Here is a 24275-nt window from a genome sequence, read left to right on the forward strand (position 1 = left end):
GGCACGACGCTTGGTACATTCAGCATGTAAAAAGAAATTGTGGTTGTCCATCGCTGATTGAGGCGGTGATCAGCACATCTAGAGATCGCCCAGCAGAATTTGCACGCGGGTGGCAACAGTTTCAGTAGATACAATATTTAAGATTTAACTTCAAGGGTTTCAACTTTCAAGCAAGTTTCACACATAGTTTCCTTCAAACTTCACATACAAGTTTCCGTGCAAGTTTCAAGATCCGAAGCATGTTTCAAGCAACTATCATGCTAGTTTCAAAACCAATCAAACATTTTCCATGCCAAAACACGCTTAAGCAAATGAATTTGCTAGCGTTTCCAAGGCACACATTGACCATGATCACTGCGAACGTCATTCTTTTTTATTCACCAAAACGGCACTAACCACCTAAGCAGTCAAACCAGAAAGGCACAAGGAACTCGGGGCGAAAAAGTAAAAACTGTGCGACTGGGTCTCACGTATTTTGGTTCTATTGTGAATTCAATGTGAGCGTGATATGCGCCCATTTGCAGATGGTCGGCTTCCCATCATATGAAGGCGAATTCAACGACGATCCTGCCTAGTAAAAATCACAAGTCCAACAAACTAGCTGACATAATCATTAGACAAGCCATTTTTGGCACAGCAATAGGTTCATCAATAGATTCAATACCAGTCCTAAGTGTCTGTTAAAACACAAATAGTTCACACTTCACACGGTACAAATAGTTCACAACATCACCGATGCAGTACAAGTACTTAAAATCCCCAGATCAGGGGAATAGTTTCTGAATGCATAACGGTGTTAACAGTATCACCGAAAATAGTGCCGGTACATGGAATACTCCAGGATATTCCTTGGTGAAACCAGCCCAACATCTTAGCAGTAAAACATGACACGCTTCACGTTTTCCTTGAGAGCAGGTAGAGGCCTCACAGCAACATTCCCAGCAGCCCTGCTGCTGCGTGCGCCACCTGGTGGAGGGCCACGGCTCGTCGCAGCACTCGCCATGGACCCACTGTCAGAGGTATCTGGCTCCATGTAAAAGCGAGCTCGGAAGGCTGCCAGATGAGCATAGTATGCAGGAGGCACTGCAAGAAATCAAGCAACGGTCAACATTTTATTCTACTGGAGCAACACCGAAATAGGTCTAGAGTATGACAAGAAACTGAGCATTGTTAGCAAGTTCGGCTTACCAATTGATACAGAGCGGGTGCACCTAGCGTACCTGCAAATGTTGAAACGAGGTTCAATAAACAGTTGAGCGCGTAGAAAATAATGGATCGATGGAACAGTAAATATTACGTGTAGCACAGGTTGTTTGTGAGAGTTTGCAGCTCATCAGCTGTAAATTTGTTCTCATCCCAAAGGACATGATAATGGGCAGGGCGGCTTGTTCCCTGAATGGATGAAAAATTCAAATCAGTAATCCGCTCATCCCATCAAGTGATAAATTGAGAAAAGGAAAGAAAAATCAACCTGAATGCCAGCATGGCTACACAGGTAGAAATCAAACTCAGTAGGATGGCAAATCTTTGAATCAACCACAGTGCCTAAATTAAGATCAAAAAACATTTTCTGGTCAGATTCAAACTAACATGCTAAGCCCAACAAAGGTGCGCCAAGAACTAACCAGGCAGTATGTTTCCACTTCTATCAACAGTACGCTGATCATTGTGGTTATTAGCAAACAACCTAGTGTGATGACGCTTCTGGACAACTACAAAAGTAACTGGAGGCTGGTAATTGGGCTCCAAGGATGCACAGGCCTATTTCCACGGTTTTGCAAGGACAGTCAGAGAAAAGGTGACAAATATCGTCAAATAAATGCTATCAAATTATGTGTACCTTTCTAATGGCATCAAGTTCATACAACAAAACTTGATAGAACTGTCCTTCGCTGACACCGTCCCTGAAATTGAAAACTGTTAATATTTTAAGAATCATGATAAAATAAATATGCCCATGCAAGGATAATAACCTGTAGAATATGATCCTCTGGGGTTTCTGCCCAGTTGCCCTCTTAAAAGAAATGAGAAGTTCCCTGCACAATCAAAAGAATTTAGGCATATAGCAGCATCCAAAAATGGAGAAGTGAATAAATCTCAAAATCTCGATAAAGATCATACTTGATCATGCCCCCAGTTACTGGACGTCTTTGCGGATCTTGCCATACTTTGAAAAGATCCTGTATCAACTCTTGGCGATGGGCTTGGGCACTCACTAGTCCAGCATACTTGGTGACCTCAGGCCAGTCTTGAGAAGCAACAACCTAGGAAGGAAAGAATATAGTAAGAAATAGTGAAACTTCCACAACAGAATAGCAGAACTTCTGGCGTATCTTCACTGTAACAAGTGCTGCACTTACAGCTGCAATGGAAGGACTGGAATCTTCTCCAGGGTGGGGATGCGTAACATCAGCGCCAAATATAATAGTTGGTCTGTCACTGACAAGGGGGATTCTCCTTGTCAAAGCATCTACAAGTACAGTATTCCTTCCCCCAACCTGAAAAGTAGGAAAACCATGAGAATCCTAATGATAGAGGTGCGAATTAAAGATGGAATAGTGTGGAGACAGTTTACCTTAACATTTATTTTGAGGGCAACATTTGCAAGATACTGCTTGCTCATCTTGAAAACATGTTTAGTCAGACAACATTGGGAGACCAATCCAAGATCAGTTTCACAGATCCTTTTGAGATCCCCTGAGGAATGAAAGGAATACAAGGCATTTAACTTTTTGCCAATAATCCAAGGAATAATACTGATGACAAAAAGTATTCGCTGGACAATGTTCGAGTGTCTTTTGGAAGAGAACATACCGTAGAGAGAACCATTATTATCTGGCAATATTACAATCAGCAGGTCAAGTTCCCTGCCCTGTGGTCTCAGTATGTTCATCGCATCTTGATAGCGTGCCTTTAATGCTCTTTCGACATGCTCGGGCCTTGAAGTCACTGGGGGTAGGACAGGTTCAAGTGCAAAGTCCTAGAGGGAAAAGAAATAATATGAATGCAAATGACACAAAATAACCAAAGTGATAAATATATCATATATCTTTTAATGATATTCAGAGGACAAAGATGTACCATTCCAGATATTTGGCACATGATAGCGAGCTCGTGAGAGAAAACCCTAGCAGCACTATCTTGCACATTTCGAGAGAAATTAATACATGCCCAGTTGCTGACTCTGGCACCATTGACCATTTTCTACCAAAAAAAGAAGAATACACACAAGAAAAGGTTATGAGTTTATCAAATGAAACAACAGAAAATAAATATGCAAACAATGGGTAAGCTAAAGGTAGAAATAGATGCTATATAGGTTAAAGTACTGTCAATGGCACAGCATAACCCAAATGACTAATTTTGCAGTGGATATGTGGCATGAAAAATGGTCCTAAACTAACTACCCACGAGAGTAAAAGCAAGAAAAAAGAGCAAAACACCAGATTATTCAGTGGTTCTTGATAGAGCTTTCTGATTAAATAATGCAAATCCCTCCCTCCCAAAACCCATATGAAACAAGACAGGTCATGGAATTGTGAGGCAATGAGATGACAAAAACAAAACAGAGTTACATACCAGTAATGAAATCCTACAGTCATTAGTAGTTATGACAATGAAGCTTAAAAAAAAACTTATTTGCTTTATTGCTCATTGCAGACGACAACAACAACAATAAAGCTTATTGTATTGCTCGTTGCAGACAACTGCTTAAAAGCAGGTTATCAAATCCTAGGGTGGCAGCTATACCTCAGTTGCTGGGTTAAGGGTCTGTTTAGTAGAGCTCTCAAACCAGCTCCTAAAGTGGAATCAGTAGGAGCTCTATCATATGTTAGTTTGCAGTTTTTAACTCCTAGAGTGATTCCGTATGAGTGATTTTCTGAAATGAACTAGATGTTGAGAGCTGAAAAATCAGCTTTCCATGATTCACTTCTCTTACAAAATCACTTCCTCCGTAAAGTTTATCCTAGAGAATCACTTTTAGCCACAGAATCACTTCACTCGAAGAATCACTAACTTCCCACAGAGAATTTGGATTAGGGGGAGCTCTACCAAACATGTCCTAACTTTCCACAATATTTTTTATCTTGCAAACTATATCATTCTATTTAATTTTGGTATTGTTCTCCACTTATGTTCAGCATAAGGAAAAAATTTGATTACAACTGAAGAACTCACAGGAAGAATGATTTTATCTTGATTTATCTTAACCAAGCATACCTTATTCATCATGTTCCATTGGCCAACTCTTGGCAAGACATCCTTCTCTCTCCCACTATCATGGTATTTAAGCTAATTACACAATGGGGGAAAATCCATGTCAGTAGCTGCGCACAACAAATGCCCAAATATGGAAAGACGAAATGTTGTGATGTTGTTAAACAGTATATGAAAATTCTCTTACCCTTGGGGGAGGCAGAACACGAGCTTCAACTGCTGCAAGACGCTCGTCGATTCTTATGCCAAATTCCTGTGCGTATGGATCTTCATAATATGCATTGTGATGCACAGTCTGATCAAAAGAGGAAAGGCAAAATAAGGAAGTGATTTACAATCGTTGATTCAGCTGATTAACATTGGTGAATAAAACAACTAATTAAAAGGACAGAAGCAACAAGAGTACAAGACCTCTGTGTTCCATAATATTTAATCATTACAGATACATCAACATTTCTGATAAAAACTGATGGCACTTTACACCAGAAAAATATGATTTAACAACCATATTAATAATCAAGCAACTGTCATCTTGTATATGTGTATAAACAGTTCAATCCAACAATAAAAAAAGAAACCCAAATCTAACCAGAGATCACATTATATGCAAGCAAATGTGTAAGCAGGGCTTCCAAAACTCAAAAGCTAAAAACCATTATACGGGCTTAATTGCAGCATGGTTGAAATCTTGAATTCATGAGATATGCATCACAGCACTGATGAACAACTTGCAACAAAAAATATGATCAACAGTCACCTGTAAGATGTCCAGCTCACGCTCTTGAGGGCGCTGGCAAGTCACTTTCAGTAGAGCAGTAATCTGTTTCTCATTGAGTCGCTTTGAGTAACGCTGTCCTTCAACTATCTTACAGACCTGATATTTCAGAGCCATAAGAAACTTCTGATAATATGCTGAAGCTGGATGTAGCATTCAGAAAATCATAGTATAATAAATCAAATTCAATAGAGATAGTTGAAGACACTAACCTCCATAGGCAGATAATTTGGTCTTTGCTGATTGCCCACTTGCAAGCAAGGTAAAGTGGTGTGCTGAATACTAAAACCATAGGTCTCCAGGAAGTATTGCACCACAGTCTTCACAGTACCACGATCATCGACAGGGAATCTGTCGCAGAGAAACCAACAAAACTATGTCAGTTCATTTATCCTTTACGCTATTAGCTCATAAAAGAAAGGGAAGACGCACGTACGATAGCTCTCTTGTTGCTTGTGAGGTGAGGCCAGAAATACGATATTTCCTGCGCATGTTTCCTCGGTGTGTGACCTCAACCTTCACACCTCTCAGGGCTTTTTTTATCTATGGAGGAAGAAAAATAATGGTAACTCAGTACCCATTAAGCGTAAACCAAAATCGCTATCAACAAATTTAGGTAATGAACCAAACCTTCACACGATCAGAATCAGACAATGGTCTAACTGAGATATCTCTGTTAAGAAGCTGAGCAACAAAATCAATCACAGGGAGAGGCTCGAAAAACGCAGTAGAGGACATATCTGCAAGAGCACACACAAGCAACCTCAATATGCTACGACAAGAGCACTAGTAATTCCATAAACTACACTGGTACACCCAAAGGCCATGTGAACTAGAATGTAGTGTACTACTAACTATCCTTGCCATGGATCATGTCTAACAACTGAAAGACAAACAATGAAAAATCAAGGTTGGAGTGATAGTATCTAACCAATATTCAGTGAAAGGCCCATCTGTGTAGGTCTTATGCTTTGGTAAAAACCGCGCCAACTTTCCAAACCCTCACCAAGTTGCTGGCGCCTCCCTAAGTTGGGAGAATAAAATGACCTACCAACAGGAGAATACCTATACAAGAAAAAAGAAAGTATCAAGGCTTTGCTAAGAAACATAACTACAAAATATCGCTAGCTCAAAGTCAAAGATTACCTGGCAGTAGGCAATTCACGTAGTACAATGTCTAGCACTTGAAGAGCTTCTTGAGGAGCATCTGCTTGCCTTCCAGCTAGGAACATAGCCAGATGGTGGAGATCAGCACGGGCAGCAAATTTGATCACCACCCTAAATACTCTCTCGCGCCTTAAAATAGAATGGATGACAGTAGTCAGCACAAAATTTTGTGTATGTTTTAAATACAGCTCGACAGCAATGTCATACCTTTGCCTGCCTTGGCCACCGCCAAGACTATCTTCCTCATCTTGCAGGTTAATTTCAAATGTCCTAGAAGCAAATGGCAACGGTCCGGCTGTATAAAGGCTCTTTCTTCCATCGTATGCAGGTAAACGCCCACCCAAATGGGATTGTCTATACAGTTTTACAAGCTCTCCCATAACAGCACGATTGACACCACGTGAAGCAACCTCAGGCGTGATAGATACCTGATGACAATAGATTGGTGAACAGAAATCACAAATCAAAACTAACAGGAATTACATTTTATGAGGAGCTTACATCGTACTGGTGAAGGTCTTTGTCTGGCAGCTCAGCAAAGAAATGATTTGCCTTCACAATGCACCTGTCCCCATAAGTCCCCTTACCAGGGCGCAACGGGAATCTAACCGATTTGCTTGATGCTGGTGCCACTTGAATATCTTGGCTGGTGGAAGTCTGACCACGAATAGCAAGTTGCTGAAACTGTTGTTGGACTTGCCCAGCGCTCACCTCTGCCACAGGCTGTGAGGATGAGCCAGGTCCCGATGGGGATGGTGAAACCAACGGGGCTTGATACTGGACATATGGGGCTTGGTGCAGCTCGGGAACTGTTCTGGATGGACCTGGAGGAACATTTCGTTCAGCACTACCTCCCCTATGCCCGCCATAGTATGGCTGTGGCATGCCTCCTCTGGGGCATGGACCACCACGTCCTTGGTACTCACGTGGGTGATACTCAGGTGGCCCACCACCCTGGTGATGTGGACCTGGCCCGCCACGGCCCTGGTAATGGCCACCACGGCCCTGGTGTTGCCCGCCACCACGGCCACCCTGTTGAGGCACCCAACTGCGTCCTCCCCCATGTTGTCTCTCAGCTCGCTGTGAACCTTGTCCAGAAGCTCCCGAAGCCTCCCCGGAAGTTTCTCCAGAACTGCCAGGGCCAGTTCTTTTCTTCCTCACCATGATGGGCTCTGGCATGACAGGAATACATCAAGACTGAGGGATTATAAAAATAATAATTTATAAAGACTTTAACATGAAGAAAAAGATAACAGTGAAGAAGAAAAAACTTATCAAGAAAAATGCGGATTGAATGAGCAAAAACCTATCAAGGAAAAGAATGAGCCCATTTCTCATTTACAACTAAAAGTACAGCCATTCTACCAAATCCCAAGACCTAACACAGAATGTAACATCTGCAGTTTGTTCGTGCAACAATCTATTTTACATTTAGACATCATCATCGATCATCATCAAGAAGCAAAGTTTATCGAACAACACCACAATGGGATAAACTCCACAGTCGAATAAACTGATTCAAGTCAAGTCATGTGAAGAAATGATGCAGAAGGATGTTGGATGATATGCATGAGAATGCGTAAAATAGATTAGATACCACAACACAATGCAAATTTTATCTCTGTCAAAAAAATTTAAAAAACAGAATGTTGTATACTGAGGATAATTGCAACAGCTCACACAGAATAAAGAAAATGTGTTGTTTCAATGCAACACAAATAGAAGATCAGCTTTTAACAAACTGCATCCAGGTATTGTCAACAGAACACATTAAAACATATGGAGAACAACATCATACAAATTTGTGCCCATGAGAAATGAACCAACTTACCATAACACAAACAAAAAGGAAAAGAGAGTAAGCATGTAAGAAAGGGGATGCAAGTTCACAAGTATTAGGAGATAAAACTTGGGGGGGGGGGGGGGGGGAGCTGGTGCCATTTTCTTTGGCTTTTAGGCCTTCTTTGTTTCCTTTTTTTCCCTTGTTGCTATGATTGGAGGCAAACCTCTATTTAACAGAAAGTGAACAAGTACAAGGTTAGGAAAATGTAAGTAAGATCATATCATCCAAAGTACGGCCACCTAGGTGTCCCCTGAAATTATTTTACTAATATAAGCACGATAGCCTAAAGCACATATATAGCCAAGAAATAAACAGAATCAAGCATTCACATTTTCCAGTAGTATAAAGAATTATACTTTCTTTCAAAACAGATGATCTATGTGATATACACACCGTGGGGATGTGCAACCTGCACCAAAAGACCAGAAGAAACGTATGAATGAGACATATCCAGCACCTGAAAATGAAGCACTACAGCTACACACGAAATGATCAGAATCCTATTACTAAAGAATTAGCTTATGTGGTGTTTTTAAGTTCGCTTGCATGTTTCTAGCTATCACTTTTAATAGAATGGCTTGGGATCACATCAAACATTTTGAATGTTACTATTAAGTATTAACACTTTGATCAACCTAACACACTACAGCTTATCGGCGAACCAACATAGCAACAGCTTTTTGCAATGAATGTATCCTTGAGTCGGAGGAAATTATATACTTTGCGCTTGCACTTGTAATCAAGGTTGATAGTTCACACTAAGTGGGAAAAAACATCAAACATTAGGCGCGAACTGATGTCTAGAGCGCATCCGCATTCTTGGCCGGGGCTGGAATTTCACTCAAGACTTCATGATGCATAGAAACGAACCCTCGTTTATTTGCCAGAGATAAAAGTAAAAACAGCCTCCTAAACCCCGATTAACCACACACATAAACAGAGTGGACTTTTTACCATAACGTAGAGCAAGATAAAAACAGAAGCATACACGTGTAACGAGCAGAAGGAAATAAGACTAAATTAATATGTTGAGACTTGACAGTATCAGGCGAGCACTTCGCCCAAACATAAGCTCTTGAGACCTGAAGGAACAGAGCTTTCTTATCTCACACAGCAACTCACGCCTCCCATGCCACGTTAGCGCTCAGCCTCAACAATCGAAGACGATCACAAAAACACGAGCAAATCGTCAAGCACTCATCGGATCAGCTCGCGACGAGCTAGAACCGCCCAAATCGACCAACAGACCCCGCCAAATCCAGCGGCACCCTCTCGGAACTCACACAAGCACCAACACCGCCGCAACGCAGCAACCCAGCCCCGAAACGATCGACGCTACACAACCCACAACGGAATCAGCGAGGCAAGATGGAGAGAGCAGCAGATCTAGCAGTGAGCGGGAGAGATACCGGAGCAAGCTCGGCGGACGGCGGTGGCGGATGGGAACAGAGCGGGGCTCCCAACTCCACTAAAAACTCTCGCTACTGCCGCAGCGCTGCTGCTGGGTGCTCCCCTGCGCGTCCACCACCACCTCTCCGCCTTTTTTTGAGGAGGAGGGGGAAGACGACGGCCGCTTGTGGTTGTTAATTAGCAGCAGCAGTACGGCGCACTGGGGAAAGCGCCGAAGCGAGCGAGGGCAAGGCAGGCAGAGCAGGGCGCCCGTGTCAGGTCAGATCGCGGGGCGGGGCGGGTCGCCTCGCCCTGAACCCGGTAATCCAGGGCGCACCCGTTTTGAGTGGGATTAGGGGCGAACGTGGGATGCCGCTGACGAGATTAGGGGCGAACGTGGGATGCCGCTGACAGCGTGGGGCCGAGGAGGTCTCTGGGGCGTGATTGGCTGGGAGCGCCTCGGGCGCGACGCCACCGGTGGGATTAGTGGGACTAATCAGCCATTTATTAGGCACAAACCACAGGGGGCCCGGGTGTCAGGAGTGGATAATTGTGCCCCCTCGCTCCTGTTGTTCCCCAGGGCCCGGGAACGTTTCGATTGCTGATTGGATCGCCTCGCTTTTGTGTCCCGCGCGATACGCGATCAAATACGATTCATCTTCAGGCGTGTACGCCTGAATGGGAGGTGCAAGCTAAAGACCTCAGTGGCTGTTTGGTTGTTGCCTCAGCAGACCAGTTAAAATTTAGTTATATCTAATAAATTTGATCAAAATTTAGTTGTATCTTGAAATTTTTGATTGTCATTTAAATTTTTTCTATAATAAAGTTAGATAAAATTTTGACGTTCAAAATAGCTGTTCTAATATTTGACCGGCTAAAATTGTGGCTCTTAAACCAAACATTATTAGTTGTCTTGATTTTAGTATGATGGTAATTTTAACGTGACTAAATTTTAACTCAACTTTTTCACATATCAGGTTCCGCGATCACGGATTCACGGACGAGAAGTTATCAACGGCCGTGAGGTGCCGGCCGCAACTGTGCAAGTGCGTAATGGGCTGGGTTGTTCGCCAGTGGTGGGTCACTGTCACTGCCATCTAGTTTTGGCTAAGCCGTTCAGGCCCGTAAAAGGGAGAGGAATGGGTCAATGGGCGCCGCTCGATGCAACAGCAGTAGCATTTGCCATCGCACCCAACGGGCGCAGACCTACGGCAACCCCACCGGATCGATGGCCCAGATCGGCTCCGTTTGCGGGGCGCACGCGCAGGTGCGTGGGGCACCACCAAACTGTTCACGTAGCTCGCTCAGCCGCCGCACACTTTCTGAACGACACCACGGGCCCACGGGAACGCACGGTCCCAGCAGGCAGCGAGAGGTCGACCGTGAGAGTGCGCGGCGCAAGCCGCCCGGTGGATAGGCCATCGAACGGCAGCTGGGGCCCGCCGGGAAGTCCGTACCGGGCGCGCGGCCAGCCCAGCCGTTCCTCTGCTGGGCCCGCGGCGCGATGACGGAGACGAGTGGAGCCCACAGCACAGGTAGGGGTGAGGCGGGGACCAGGCTAAGATTTTTTATTACTATATGTTTTAACTTAAATCCGAATATTACATATATGCAAGGGCGACAGGTTTAGATAAAATAAAAACGCAGCGTTCAAATATAGTCAAAATTCAAAACATTATCGAAATAATTATGAACAATTCTTAAAACAAATTGTGGTGTAGAGGATGCTATCATCTAGTTAAAAAAATCAAACAAAAATATACCTTGTAAGATGAGAAAAAAAGATAAATTTTAAAAATATTTGTTTGAGTTAAAAAAAAAATAGAGCACTAGATTCTAGCATCATCTACACAATAAAATTTTCTTTTAAAATTTTTCATAATTATTTCGATAGTGATTTGAATTTTGAGACAAATTTCAGAGATATGTAAAATATGACCCATAAGATGAGAAAAAAACATAAATTTCAGAGACATATCGTCTTTTTAAAGAAACAGAGTATAAAATTATAAAATTTAAAAACAGACAAATATAAAAAATCAGCTAAGGGCAGTGCCCAGTGGGCTGCCTCGTGCCTCGTGCCTCGTGGCCAGAATCACCCGGCCTTTCTCTAAATTCTCCCGTACGGTACCTATAGACAGTGATCAATTAAGCAAATAGGTGTATTTATAAAGGAATATGTTTTTTTAAACGACTTCATATTATTTTATCGTATCTATTGGAGAATAATATGTCCCTCTAATAACACCTCCCCATCGTATATATATAAAAACGGTTCATTGAATCGATACCAGACCTTTATTTTCTCTACATTACAATCATACTCGCAATATGTTATCAGTATCAATCATTATCTATGAAGATAATTCTACATATATTATTCAAATACATATATATTATATAAAAATAATATAACCAAACATATTGCTCTTAAATTATTCTATCCTCGTAATAGAGATATACAAATCTTGCAAACTAAATCATATAATTTATTCTCTAAGCTAGTACCAACTTCCACGTTCTAAATATTCATATAATTGGTGTATGATGATTCCAAGATTTGTAAGGTTTATAAAGAGTTTATTCCTAAATAATAACTTGTTCATAATTATATTGTATTTTTTTTCTTTTATGAGTTTTTCCTATACGATTTTTCATATAAAATTTTTAATAAGGTAATATCTACACAAGATCATATATCATATCTCTTATTTCCCTTTTAGTGTTTTTAAAAGAGATATCAATTGTTCTCTGAACTCGCTTATAAATTTTTCTTTTAAAGGTTTCTTATATGAGTTTACAAAGAGATAATAATTAATATATGTTGTATTATTTTCTTCTTATTTTTTCACTGAATTTTAAAGAGTTTTAACAGCATATCACTATTATTCATTTTATTTTCCTAAGAAGTTTTATCGTATCTATTATATTATTTTCTCCTCGTATTTTTTCTACAGAGTTTTAGAGAAGTTTTCAACAATAAACTTATATTATGGATAATTGATAAGGGGAGTGTTAAAATTTAATTACATATAGTGATTAATTAGTAAATAGATGTCTTTACCAAAAAGATATGTTTTATAGTAAAGAGATTTCATAGCAAGCCTACTCGCAATAGATCCGATGCCGTTCGAGCTAGCTACACGCCTGAGAGCTAGGTACTACCTCGCTCTCCGCTGCACTCGTACAGTTGCAGCCTTGCCGTCCAAGTATCGTTATCAAGCTAGTAAGTATTGCTGTATCTGGTACCAGTGTTTGATTTATCGATAGTAAAAATTTATTTAAGGTTATCAATAAACATGATTTTTAAATTTATTAAAATTCTATCGGTGATAAATAAATTTTTTCGATCAAAATTCAAAAGAAAAAAACTGAATTTCTAAAAAAAAATAACACCAATTGTCCTCAAACCATTTAATATAAATAAAATATATATAATAATATAGAAATGAGAAAGTATCACTAATTTAAAGATAAAACAGCAATAATATACTAGTGTGGTGCTAGGTAGGAATTAAAAAACAAAAAAATTGGACGATAAAAAAAATATCAAGTCCAACCGGTAAAACAAAAATATAGAAATGCTATCGCCAATAAATTTTTCCCTGTATCTACTGAGTGATGTATGATACAGCAGTTATCAGTCTGTATCACGTCGTACGCCACGCCCGTCGTTTTTGGTTTTGGTAGAGAGTCGAGACAGGTCATCGTCCTTCAGAATTCAGACCAAGGGGCTCACAGTGAACTCTCTTTTTTCCGAATACACAGTGAACAGATTTGCTGGGGGACCAATGTGCTGGATCGTTCAGTCCCAACTCCTACAGGACTGTGTTTCGTTGTTCCGAGAATCTTTGTAAGTAAAGAAATTCGTTCGCTAAATTAAACGTTGTTAACAGTTATTCTAGATTCCCCCCCCCCCCCCCCCCTTTGGTTTCCTGCAGTCTCTGGGAGTCATATCTTACGTTCAAGTAAGTGTAGACTTGAGCGTTGTTTTTCTAAGGTAATGTGTTGCCAAAAAAACAAATCGACGGAGATGGTGATGTGGCCAAATACAGAAGGTGTGTTGGCAGCGGTAGAAAAAATTAGGGCTTAAGTAACGGATAAAGTCCTTATTTGTAATTGTAATCGAGCGAAATCTCTAGTTTTGCTATCATCAAGGTTTGTCTAGACCCACGTGTTATTAAGATAGCATATAAAGTCTTAGGATAAAAACTTATCCCTAATAAAAACCCTTTAAAAAATTAAATGATCGAAAGGTGAAAAAAAGGCAACAGACAAGCTACGGCTTAGAGTCATACTGTTCAGTGCATTTAATAGATTAGTTCCTAGCATAAGAGAATTCAACTATCAGGCTTATGGCAAAGTCTAATTTACTAGAGCACAGGATTTTTTTAAGTTAGTATTGGTATCATACAATGTAGAATAAGTAATAGCTCGTAAGAACAGGGGCAGGACCACGTTACCAGGGTATAAAGTACGCCAGATAATTTATTATTTTTTAATAATTTATTATATATAGTAATTTATATAATATCTCATTGCGTAACATGTGAAGCACCCGATCATTTTTTTTCATTCTCCGACACCCGATCATCTTTTTCCTTCCTCCGGCACGGCTCCGGAAGACAAATTAACTGCGACGGAATCATCCGGTACTACTGCAAATACACTGTAGCTCCCTAGAACAGGAGACGATATGAGGGAAGATGGGCTTTGCTGACACGACGGCACGAACGGACTCCTTGCACTCTCCCGTTCCGAGTCCACGGTGGCGCGACGCGACCGTTCGCGCACAAGCGCCCGGTCGGCTGGCTGAGCGCGCGGCTGCCACGCGGGCCCGTGCCGCCTGCCACCAGGAAGCGCCGAAGGACCCGTGAACCTGCATGCGGGGCCCGGCAGTCGTCGCCGCGACGTGTCAGACAGTCGGCACGGCGCGCGCCCCGCTTTCTTATCCGTGTCCGGCCGCTCACGGATCGAAACGTGTACCACTGGGGTCGCGGAGGCCCCACCTGCACGACGGTGCAGTGTGCACTACACTACTGGCGTACTGCGGGTGCACGCACCTCTAGTGCTGTGTGTGGACTGCTGTACTGCACCCTAGCCATAGTGCCGTGGGCCCGCCTTCTGCCCCTCGGCGCGCGGTTTTTGCCTCGGGCCCGCCCCCAGTGGCCTTCTCCTGGCCTTGTTGCGCTGGGCCATGGCGGCCGAGGCGAAAGACACAACGCCTCTTCGGATAACACAATGGGCAGGCTACTATTTCGTCGGCAGTTTGGACGTGTCGGTCAAGGTTGTTAGTGCTCGATTAGTGCGTGCGTTTCACCCAAAAAAAGAGATATTAGTGCGTGCGTGTGCGTCCTGGATGGAGCTACCGTGCGTTGTCTTTTTCTGCCGAAACCTAGCCAAGTCACAAGCCTAGCTGCTACATCGGCTGGTAGCCAAAACACGTACTCGTCACTCATGGAGTGATGTGCTGGGATTTACTCCTTTTGCATGTCTACATCGATCAAAGTACCACGGTGGTACGGTAAAATCAGCGAATGCAAGCTTTTTTTTAAGATGATATACTCCCTCCGAGTCTTTCACATATAGTTTTAATCACTATTTTTATTGAAATATATTTGTAAATCTATTAAATTTGTGATATTATATAAGTATTTTTAAAATAAATCTATGCTTATGATTTTAAGGTCTTTAAACTATATATTTTGAAATTTATTGTTAGTCAAAACTTTAAAATTTTGATTTTTTTTTTTAAACGATATGTATTTATAATGGCATGAGTACTTAAGGTCCAACTATCAGTTTGCACGGAATTAGATCCACAGTTGCATAATCATGCATGAATACGCTCGTCGGTTGTCCAGCTCTGGGCATGCATGCATGCATATGCATCCTGCTCGCAGCCCAGGGTGAAAAAAAGACGATCCATGGACGTGAGCAAGAGTTTGCTGCATGCGATAGATTTGTCGTCACACATTTCTGATTCCTCCCCTCTCACTGACATAATAGAATAGAAGCCTCAAGTAAACGATGCGACCAACTGTTCCAGATGGCCTTGAGGGCCCGAACTAAACGGCTGCAGGCAACTAACTGCGAGCCCAATCCGCATGCAAACAGCGTCCTCAACAGCACGCCGAGACAGGAGACGAATAGACGACCGACGTGCACGAGGGCGATTCTAGGCAGCGCTCAAAAGAGCCCGACCCCCAAGCGCACGATCATGCACGCAAACTGTATGATCTGACCAACGGGACGACACGAGCAGGAGCGAGGAAAAGGAAACAAACATGTAGCGGCAGAGCAAAAGGTTGCCGAAGCGAGACGAGGAGGGGGGGGGGGGAACACGGGGGCGTACCTTGATGGAGGCGCCCGTTCTCCACCCGCATCGCCATGTCAAGATCACAGACGATCGTTCACGCCGCGCGCCGGCCCGCCAGGCTGGATTGCCACTTAGTTGCCCAGCGAAAGACACGAGAGGGGCAGTTTTTCCTCTCTTTTTCTTTGGCGTGTGATGGGATGAACCACGAGCGAGGTGGAGGGAGCCGGGTCTTATTGGTGCCGAGCAGAGCAACCCTAGCGATGGAGAGGGAGGAGGAGGTGTGTGGGGCAGCTGCCTCACTGGCGTCGTCGTAAGCGAAATGTATCGGTGATGTGCACGCGAAGATATGCCCAATTATTGCTGCTGGCGCTCCCAGAAGAACATTGGCCTGGCTTCCATTCTTGCGACTGCTCGTTGCTGTGGATTAGCCACTAGCTGATTTGATGTGCTGCTAGCTTCCGTTGGTTGGAGGGGCCCTTTCTCTCTACATGGGTCGCCACTACCGAGACCTAATGCTCCATTAAAAACAAAAGCAGGGTTGGTAAAAGATGAAATCGTAGCTAAATAAGGTGATCCAAGTTGCCAACTATGCACGGTGCATCGAAATGACCCAACATATGGTACTTAACAAGACAGCACTATAGTCCTAAAGAGACAAGATAGGGGGTACTAGCAAAATCTTATATTTTTTATATGATCGCATCATTTATTTGCTGAATTGTGATCTGAAGTGACAAGGTATAAATTATCTGAAGTGACATGTTGGTATTTGTTCACTTAAAATTATGCCGCGCAATTTAGAATCCACGCGAGTTGCAGCAGATGACCTATTGGAAAGGGACTAGTGCAGTTTTATATGGGCTCGAAGCTCATCCGCTTTGTCGCCATCAATTTGCTCGATATTGCCTGACATCCCAATGAAGATCACTATAGTGTATATATGGTGGCAGAGCTTTTATGAACAGACTGCAAATTTAGCATCGCCTTAAAGAAAAGGGAGTGTGTGAATTTCATCCTTAGCAATCTCGGTCACCTCTTTCATGTCATTTACTTCTTTTGTCGGAACGGAATTTTCCATGCGAATATGCCCCATGGAAAATGAGAAACATATTCGATGGCGGTCTTGCATTGTCGTGTGTAACTTGTGGAACTTTGTTCTTGCAGGCTAATGATAAACATCACTGGGTGTTTCATGATTCATTGGCCACATAATAATATTTGAGAAAAGACGAAATTAAAAGGAGATCCAGAGAGACCTAAACATGAGGTTTCGGAAAGCCCACGACTAAGAACAGCACAAGCCTATAAAGAGAAGGAAAAAATTTATATTGTCTCCTTTAACTATTGCTCGAATACGTTTTTCTCCTCCAAAACATAAAATCAGATATCTCACATATTCCAACTATTCAAACTAGTGCGATTTACCTTCTTAACTGATTTTGATGATAGTTTCATCATACGTGATGGTGGGACCTACATGTCAGATGACAAATGGCATGAGGTATTGTACGCGTAGACATTCCAGTCAGATGGCACACTTCCGACCACGCGTCCTCACTCCCAACCATGTGCCCGCCATTGCTCCCTTCGCCACCACTCCCCCTTTCTTCCCAAGCTCCAACAACAGCCATCACCACTTCTCAAAGATCCATTGCTCGATCCGAGCACGGCACCATGACCGCTGCACTCCCCTGGTTCCATTTTGCCACTCCCACAACCTTAATTCCCGCCGAGCTCGAAACGCCCAATCTGGGCCGCCTCTGTCACCTTCTCCAATTTCTACACCATCTAAGGCATAACTGCTAGCTAGCCGAGCCCCTAATTCAAGCCCTCGTGCACTGAGATGCCCTGGCGCCATGCCGCCTCTGTTCTGTCCATAGAGCTCCATCACCAAACCAATGATTAGCCTCTAGACCTAATCCAAGCACAATAACAATGTCGTCCTAGCCTCTAGCTGCTTACAAGATAAATTGACACGAGATGCTCCAGTCTTCTCTCCCCTATCCGACGGCTAAACACCCACAGCGCCGCCACTCATCGTGTTCCCGAGACCAATTGGAGCCACTCATCTCTCTCTCTCTCTCTACAAAATATCAGAGCCCGAGTCACTGTTGTTTGCTCGGTTGAACTTGAGTATCGCCGGTTGTCCATCATCTTCTTCTACCTCCGGCCACCCCTACCCGACTCCCTCTCGCCCGCCCGTGAGTGCAGTGGTTGGTTGGCGGTTGTGGTCAGGCACGTGATCGGGAGTGAGGACGCTGAGGAAGGGGATGGTGCAGTGATGGCGACGCTCGGGCTAGTCGTTGTGATGCTGGACATGTCGCCACGGGGTGAAGGCGGTCCTGGAGCTTTGGGCGTGCACACTCCTCGCGCTTCGGTCCTACTGCGACGTAGCGGATGTGCTCAGTGACTACATCCCCAGATGCAGCAAGTTCTGCTCTGGCGAAGAAGCGGCCTCCTCCTCCTCCTTCTCGTCCTCCTGCTCATCTGGCTCCAGCGACCTCGGCGCTGCCTCTCGGATCGAGCTCCTGTCCCCGGGGCACGATCGCTTCGAGATAGCTGTCACTCACTGCATGCTCACAGGGTAGCGATGTCACGGGTGTGTGGCCATAACCTAGTGTTCCGACACTGTACCTGCCTGGGAGCACTGGGAACCTACACCTAAGCTAGCTGAGGTGGTCGAGGAGGGTTGGGTCGGCACCAGCGATGAGAAGGCAGGAGATAGTGGCGGGGGACGAGGCATCTTCTCATCTCTCCGAGCTGCACGCACGGGCAAAAGACGGGGAGAGAGAAGAGGGAGTAACAAGATGATGAGATGTCATCTGACATGTAGGTCCCACCATCATGTCAGCATCACGTAGGACAAACCACCATCAAAATCAGTTAATAAGGTAAATTGCACCGGTTTAACTAGTTGGAGTAGATGAGATATCTGATTTTACGGTTCGGGAGGGGGGAGGGGCAGATTTGAGCAATAGTTGAGTGAGACAATATATTTTATTTCCTAAAGAGAACGGCTGGTATATAGTACGCACTAATCCCCGTCTCCGATCTCTCAGATCCACCAGTTGAGGAATTCAACCCAGATACGACCTTCAGCAGATCCTTGTCTAGCTCCCTTGCCAACAACATAGAATAGAAGGATTTAGGGCATGTTTGGATCGTGACCCTAACAAATCAAACCAAATTTTAGCTTTGCTTGTGAATTTGACCTCCTTTAGATGGGGCCAAATTTTGGTCATGTAAAAAAAAATGGCTGACCGAGCTACAGACAACAGGGAATGCGGGGAGGGCTCCGGGTGAGAAAAAGGTCAGCCCAACATTTGGCTTGGCCACTGACTGAGGTGCAGCTGCCCACTGGCTGCACATATTTTAAAAACTTTGGATTAACAAATTTTAAATCATAATATCTCCTAAACCATGCATTCAACATTTAATCCATTTGCACAGTTACATTCCTTATAATTAAATCTACCAATTAAGACTCATACTAACGCTAAAAAATTAGTTATATATAAGTCCCACATATCATGCTAACCGTTTTTTGAAATTTTGACATGACCAGATCCAAACAATCTTAATTTTATCACTGCCCTAACTTTAACTTAGCCACGAACCAAACAACATTTTTCCTACCAAATTTTAGTATTACTTTAATTTATCCAAAACCAAAATTTAACTTGGGCTGTTAGAGCCCGGAACCAAACACGCCCCTAATCATCGAAGTCGACTATGTCCTGCCTCCTGATCGCTAGTGCCGACCCAACCATCCTCGACCACCTCAGCTGGCTTAGGTGTAGGTTCCCAGTGCTCCCGGTCGCCGCCCTGCATCGGCCGCCCATGACCACCTAGGCATCCTGGCCGGACCACCGATTTCCGTGAAATGATGCGATCACCGTAAGATTTCTGTTCAGAACAGCCTTCTGATCCATAGATTGCAAACATGTTAATGTGAAGTGCAATGTAGAATGGCTGAATGCACAAAGATGGCGCGTCTGCACACCAAACTGATAACCAAATTGAGAAGCTCTACTGAAAATGCGACATACGAAACTCACCCCATCCTCCAAAATTTGCATTTGAAATATTAGCAGATAACAGATACAGCAGCAAGTATAATTATTCTCGTTCAAACAAAATAACCCAGCACCAGTTTACGACAGAGGATATGCGCATAACAGAAGTAATATTTTAGACGACCATACTGATATAGGAGTAGAATACTATAGATAAATATGCGATGCTAGTTAGTAGCAGCAAAAACTAGTTCGCCCTTGGTGCTGCCCACTCAACTCGGAGGATAAGGTTATCATAACCATACCCATTGAGCTTGCTGATAGCCTTCTCACCATCCTCCTTGTGAACAAAGTTGACAAAGCCAAATCCCCTGCTTGACCCAGTCTTGTGATCCACTGCAACATAGACACGGCTAACATGGCCAAATGGACCGAACAGCTCGAGGAGGTCGGGCTCACGGGTATCCTCTGAGAGATTGTTCACACGGACAGAGTTCTCATCATTCCTTCTTCTCATCACATCTGCTCCACTTCTATCAGCACCTTCCCTCTTGCTTGGAGGAACATATGATCCCTTTCCAGCACCACCTGGTGCTGCAGGGCCGTCCGCAGTAGTAGGCCTGTCGACAAAACTTTCTGTCTGTGGAGCAAGGTCCTTGTAGGGGCACTTTGAGGTCCAGTGGTCACCCTTCTTCCCACAGGTTCTGCAAACCATGAGAAGAGCACCTACCGTACTTGGAATACCCAGTGGATCACCAGAAGTAGTTGGTTCCTCAGCTTTGCTCCCTACAATTAAGTGAACTGTTAGCAAATAAGGCCACAACGATAACAAGATTGCAGCAAAACCAGCGAGTTTTGAGGCTTCAGAACGAAAAAAACAGTCATTGCCAACAAGAAAGACATACTGCCAAGTACTTTAAGAAGACTAATGTCACTGCTTTAGCAGAACATTAGCAACGGCTGAAAGACAGGTCTCTATATCGACAACATGTGCACTATAAGCTGATAGAACCTTTGGCTTGTATTGATCAACAGTAACTATGTCACAATTAGTGAATGTTTGGAAACAAAAAACTAATCAAGCCAAGAAAAACTGGTATGGAGCAATATAGTCGATCCAGATTCTTGGGGTATGTTTGCATTCAGGATAATACAATCCTTCAACGGACTGAGACCACCTGTACTTGCCTACTTGGTGCTACAACTGCAGCATACCAGCTGCAGCGAATCTCACCAGGAGGTGAAACAGAAAAAATATACCCACTAAATTTTTTTAAACGGTGTAGAGCCTTGTTCTTTTAACATACTATAATAAACAGTAGCCTACATTGAACAATACTGCACATTATGAAGATTATCAGGGGGGATGAAGAGTCAAAATATGCAGAATGCTAATTTTGGGTCTTGGTAACACTAACATTGATCGCATCACAAGCAATTGGAATGAGAATGAAGGCATGCATCATGGTACTAAACACTAATCAACTAATGTATCCAAAATATAACTAATTCGAGTACACCACAAGTCCATAACTAACAATATAGTTAGCACTGCAATTGGAAATCATACATGGTCTACAGACATTACGATCAATCATGGTTAACAGATGAATCAATCGACGCAGAGTAGATCTATGTGGAGAAGGTATGGGGAGAGCAGAACAGCGCCAACCTGGGGCTCGTGGGCGCTCGAGGAGGATCTCTTCGGTGGAGACCATGGTGAGCCGCGAGCCGGCGTCCTCCTTGACGGCGTCGCCGAACTTGGTCCACGAGCGGCGCTCGACGGCGCTCCTGGAGAGGCGCGCGCGCGCAAGCTTGCGGGTGCGGGTGGTGGTGGTGACCCTGACCTTGTTGCCCTCGTCGTTGAAGCGGTACTCGATCACCTTCCTGACGCCGTTCTCGTCGGGCCCGATGACGACTCGCGGCGGGAGGAGGAAGCCAAGGTCGCCGCCGTCGTCGTCCTCCTCCTCGAGCTCGCCCCACCGAATCTTCTGCTGCGTGGCCGCCGTCGCCGCCATGGTTCTCTCGCTCGCCGGCTCGGTCGCTCGTTGCGCGCGTTAGGGTTTGGGGTGCGGCGCGAGGGGGGAGCGCTTCGGGTTGTTTGCGGTTGCGACTTCAGATTGGGTGGCCGTAGCGTTTGCCGGATATAAGGCGGTATTGAGGAGATGGGCTTTCTCAAGTGGGCTTTTCAAAATGGACTGGATGAGGCCCAGTTCCTATAAGCTTTTCTAAATGGGCTTTTCTAATTGGTTCTGCCCTCGGAGCATCAGGATTGGGAGAGAGATCCGCCGTAAGCCATGAATCTTTGGGCCAGTGTCCAAATCTGAAGCCATTTACTACAGTAAAATTTAGCCTACCGCAACCCACCATTTATTTGAGCTCACGAAATTATCATATTAATATAAAACATCTAGATCACTTATTATTAAGAACATCTAACCATTTAGATTTAATAAAGAGTAATATGAAATATAATTAATAAATACCTAAAATTGAAATTAAAAATTATAAAAAATAGTAATTTAATTTTCATACGGTTTGAGAAAACAATATAAATAAAGACCAAATAAAATAAAATAAATAATAACTTAAATTAGGGTTAAATAGAAAAGGAAGGTTCATATCAAATATAGTCTTAGAAAAAAATCAAATTATTATAAAAATCAAATATAAAAAGAGAGTTCATGTAAAATATAATTAATTAATAGTTAAAATTCATAATAAAAAATAATGATTTTAAAAAAATTCTTACTAATAGATTAAGAAGTACCGTGTAGTTCAAGATTATTACATCAAGTAGGCAGCAGGCAAGACACAATACGTAGATAAGGTAAACTTATTCTGATTTTAGCTGTGTTACCTACACTTAAAGTACAATCTTGACAGTTGATTAAGATGTATATGAGTCGAATCAATACATTTATACGATTTTAGTACAATTTTAAGTATAAATAATTTTCGTTTTCACTAACATAATTTTTATCTCTTCTTCTAATTTTATGCATTTTGTAACTAAATAACACTGATCTAGCTCATTAAAAAAACTAAAAAATTTATTTTTAATTAAAAATTATCATAATAAAATATTATAATAAGGCTAGTGTTGCTATTAACTTAGCCAAAAAAGGAGCAGCACGCCAAGAATCAAGGAATAAATACGAAGCTACTAGTATCATTCAGCTAGCTGTACCCGGTTCTACTGAACCGTAGTGTCTGGAGTTTGACAGAGAGAGATTTATTACACCGAGCTTCACATCGTCTATGGATCCTCGAAAGTACCGGGTACGTTGCACGATAACCACGGTCAGGGCGGATGCATAGGGGTGGGGGGTGCTGGTGGGCTAAGGCCAACTCCATTAAAAGAAAGAGGGAAGGAGGGAATATTTGGAAACGGATTAAGTACGCTAGTTTAAAAATAATTTTTTATTGTATTTACCTCATAAATCATGTAAGTAGGAAATCGAAAATCATCACCATTTGATGCGTAGTGAAGCGGAAGAAGAGTTAGAGTAGATCAATAAAACGTTGTGCACGTCAAACTCCTTGATGAGCTTCTCAATCAGATCTGCGACCAGCTATGCACAGGTGGTCACACTCCTCGACCAGTTCCGAACAGGTGGTCGTGCTTTTCAATTAGTTCCTCGACAAGTTCCTCGAGCAAGTATGTTGCGTTCTCAACCAGCTCCGAGTGGTCGTGTCGTGCTCCACGACCAATCGATTAGGTACTCAACCAGCCAGACAGAAGCGTTGCAATCTTCATGTCGAGTAGGTTCTCGACCAGCCGGACAAAAGCGTCACAATCTTCACGCCGAGGAGATCAACGCTGCAATAGCAGTATCGCCTCTATGATATCCACACGTACTGGGTAGAATCGCCGAGCGCCGATGTGTTAGCATCTTGCAAGCGGCTAAGGTTTTGTGAGATCGTGTGGAGGGTTACGACTAGAGTTTTGAAGAGGCTCACCTCTCTACGTCCCACCCTACACCTATATAGAGCTCGTTAATGGGCTCTCACATTGTAAGTCCTTTAGGACTTTGACACCTTATAAATCAAAATCCAATCAAACTCATATATAAATTCAATTCGTATGTTTTGTTTCAATCCAATAAACATGTGACCCGTTAGATTTATGTGCAAATGGCTACGACTCGAAAACTCTTTCCAAACCAAAACCAATAGCTGTCCTTAGCAGAACATGTTGATTCTCAAGTATACACAAAGATCATATTGGCTAAAATTTGATATACACATGCATCGATCCATTCGCCTCACGATACAGTCAAGCTCAATACGAGATATATGTCACCCTTGTGATAGCTCGACCATTCACCCGATCAAGTAGTGAATTTATCATGATTAACTCTTTAATCATATTGGTATGGTCATGCATTTTCTCAATCTAACTAACTTGAGAGGCTTAGAGATATATCTCCCGTTAACAAGGAGAAGTAAATTTCATCTTGATCGCTCACACCCAACGATATGTTTGATGATAAACTCGAAAATACATTTATGACTATCTAGTTACGGAATAGCATTTGACGGCTC

At 43.1% G+C, this 24275-nt stretch overlaps 2 protein-coding genes across 5 annotated transcripts; both read right to left on the bottom strand.

The window, feature by feature from the left end:
• Window positions 1-613: 613 nt before the first annotated feature.
• LOC133924772 (protein argonaute 1B) lies at window positions 614-16024 on the bottom strand. 4 transcript variants are annotated; one of them, XM_062370475.1, is made up of 23 exons: window positions 15748-16022; window positions 6662-7332; window positions 6368-6588; window positions 6140-6289; window positions 5925-6058; window positions 5624-5733; window positions 5430-5536; window positions 5206-5344; window positions 4976-5092; window positions 4406-4513; window positions 4222-4293; window positions 3082-3204; window positions 2815-2980; window positions 2576-2697; window positions 2361-2498; window positions 2122-2264; window positions 1974-2036; window positions 1841-1904; window positions 1626-1761; window positions 1472-1545; window positions 1298-1392; window positions 1189-1220; window positions 614-1083 (listed from the first exon to the last, which is right to left on the bottom strand). In XM_062370475.1, exons 1-23 carry the CDS (start codon window positions 15782-15784, stop codon window positions 872-874), a joined length of 3234 nt encoding a protein of 1077 aa, XP_062226459.1. In that variant the 5' UTR covers window positions 15785-16022; the 3' UTR covers window positions 614-871. The 4 variants fall into 4 exon arrangements, with proteins under 4 accessions (XP_062226459.1, XP_062226458.1, XP_062226456.1 ...); XM_062370474.1 differs by lacking the exon at window positions 15748-16022 and adding exons at window positions 8397-8412; window positions 9413-9606 and having other exon boundaries at window positions 1841-2036; XM_062370472.1 differs by having other exon boundaries at window positions 1841-2036; window positions 15748-16024.
• A 3749-nt stretch (window positions 16025-19773) lies between these two features.
• On the bottom strand, window positions 19774-21838 carry LOC133924774 (uncharacterized). Its single transcript, XM_062370476.1, has 2 exons — window positions 21400-21838; window positions 19774-20513 (listed from the first exon to the last, which is right to left on the bottom strand). Exons 1-2 carry the CDS (start codon window positions 21743-21745, stop codon window positions 19975-19977), a joined length of 885 nt encoding a protein of 294 aa, XP_062226460.1. The 5' UTR covers window positions 21746-21838; the 3' UTR covers window positions 19774-19974.
• Between the last annotated feature and the right edge of the window lie 2437 nt (window positions 21839-24275).

The sequence above is a fragment of the Phragmites australis genome, chromosome 7 (assembly GCF_958298935.1).
Source record: "Phragmites australis chromosome 7, lpPhrAust1.1, whole genome shotgun sequence".
Classification (NCBI taxonomy): domain Eukaryota; kingdom Viridiplantae; phylum Streptophyta; class Magnoliopsida; order Poales; family Poaceae; genus Phragmites; species Phragmites australis.

Bases quoted from the DNA above. Each gene is read 5' to 3' on its own strand.
- LOC133924774 (XM_062370476.1), bottom strand. From the start codon at position 21,745: ATGGCGGCGACGGCGGCCACGCAGCAGAAGATTCGGTGGGGCGAGCTC. The intron at 20,514-21,399 runs GTTGGCGCTGTT...ACTTAATTGTAG, and splicing joins CGAGCGCCCACGAGCCCCAG to GGAGCAAAGCTGAGGAACCA.
- LOC133924772 (XM_062370472.1), bottom strand. From the start codon at position 15,784: ATGGCGATGCGGGTGGAGAACGGGCGCCTCCATCAAG. The intron at 6,059-6,139 runs GTAATCTTTGAC...TTTCTTGTATAG, and splicing joins CGTGAATTGCCTACTGCCAG to GTATTCTCCTGTTGGTAGGT. The intron at 2,981-3,081 runs GTACATCTTTGT...TTTTCCCTCTAG, and splicing joins TGTGCCAAATATCTGGAATG to GACTTTGCACTTGAACCTGT.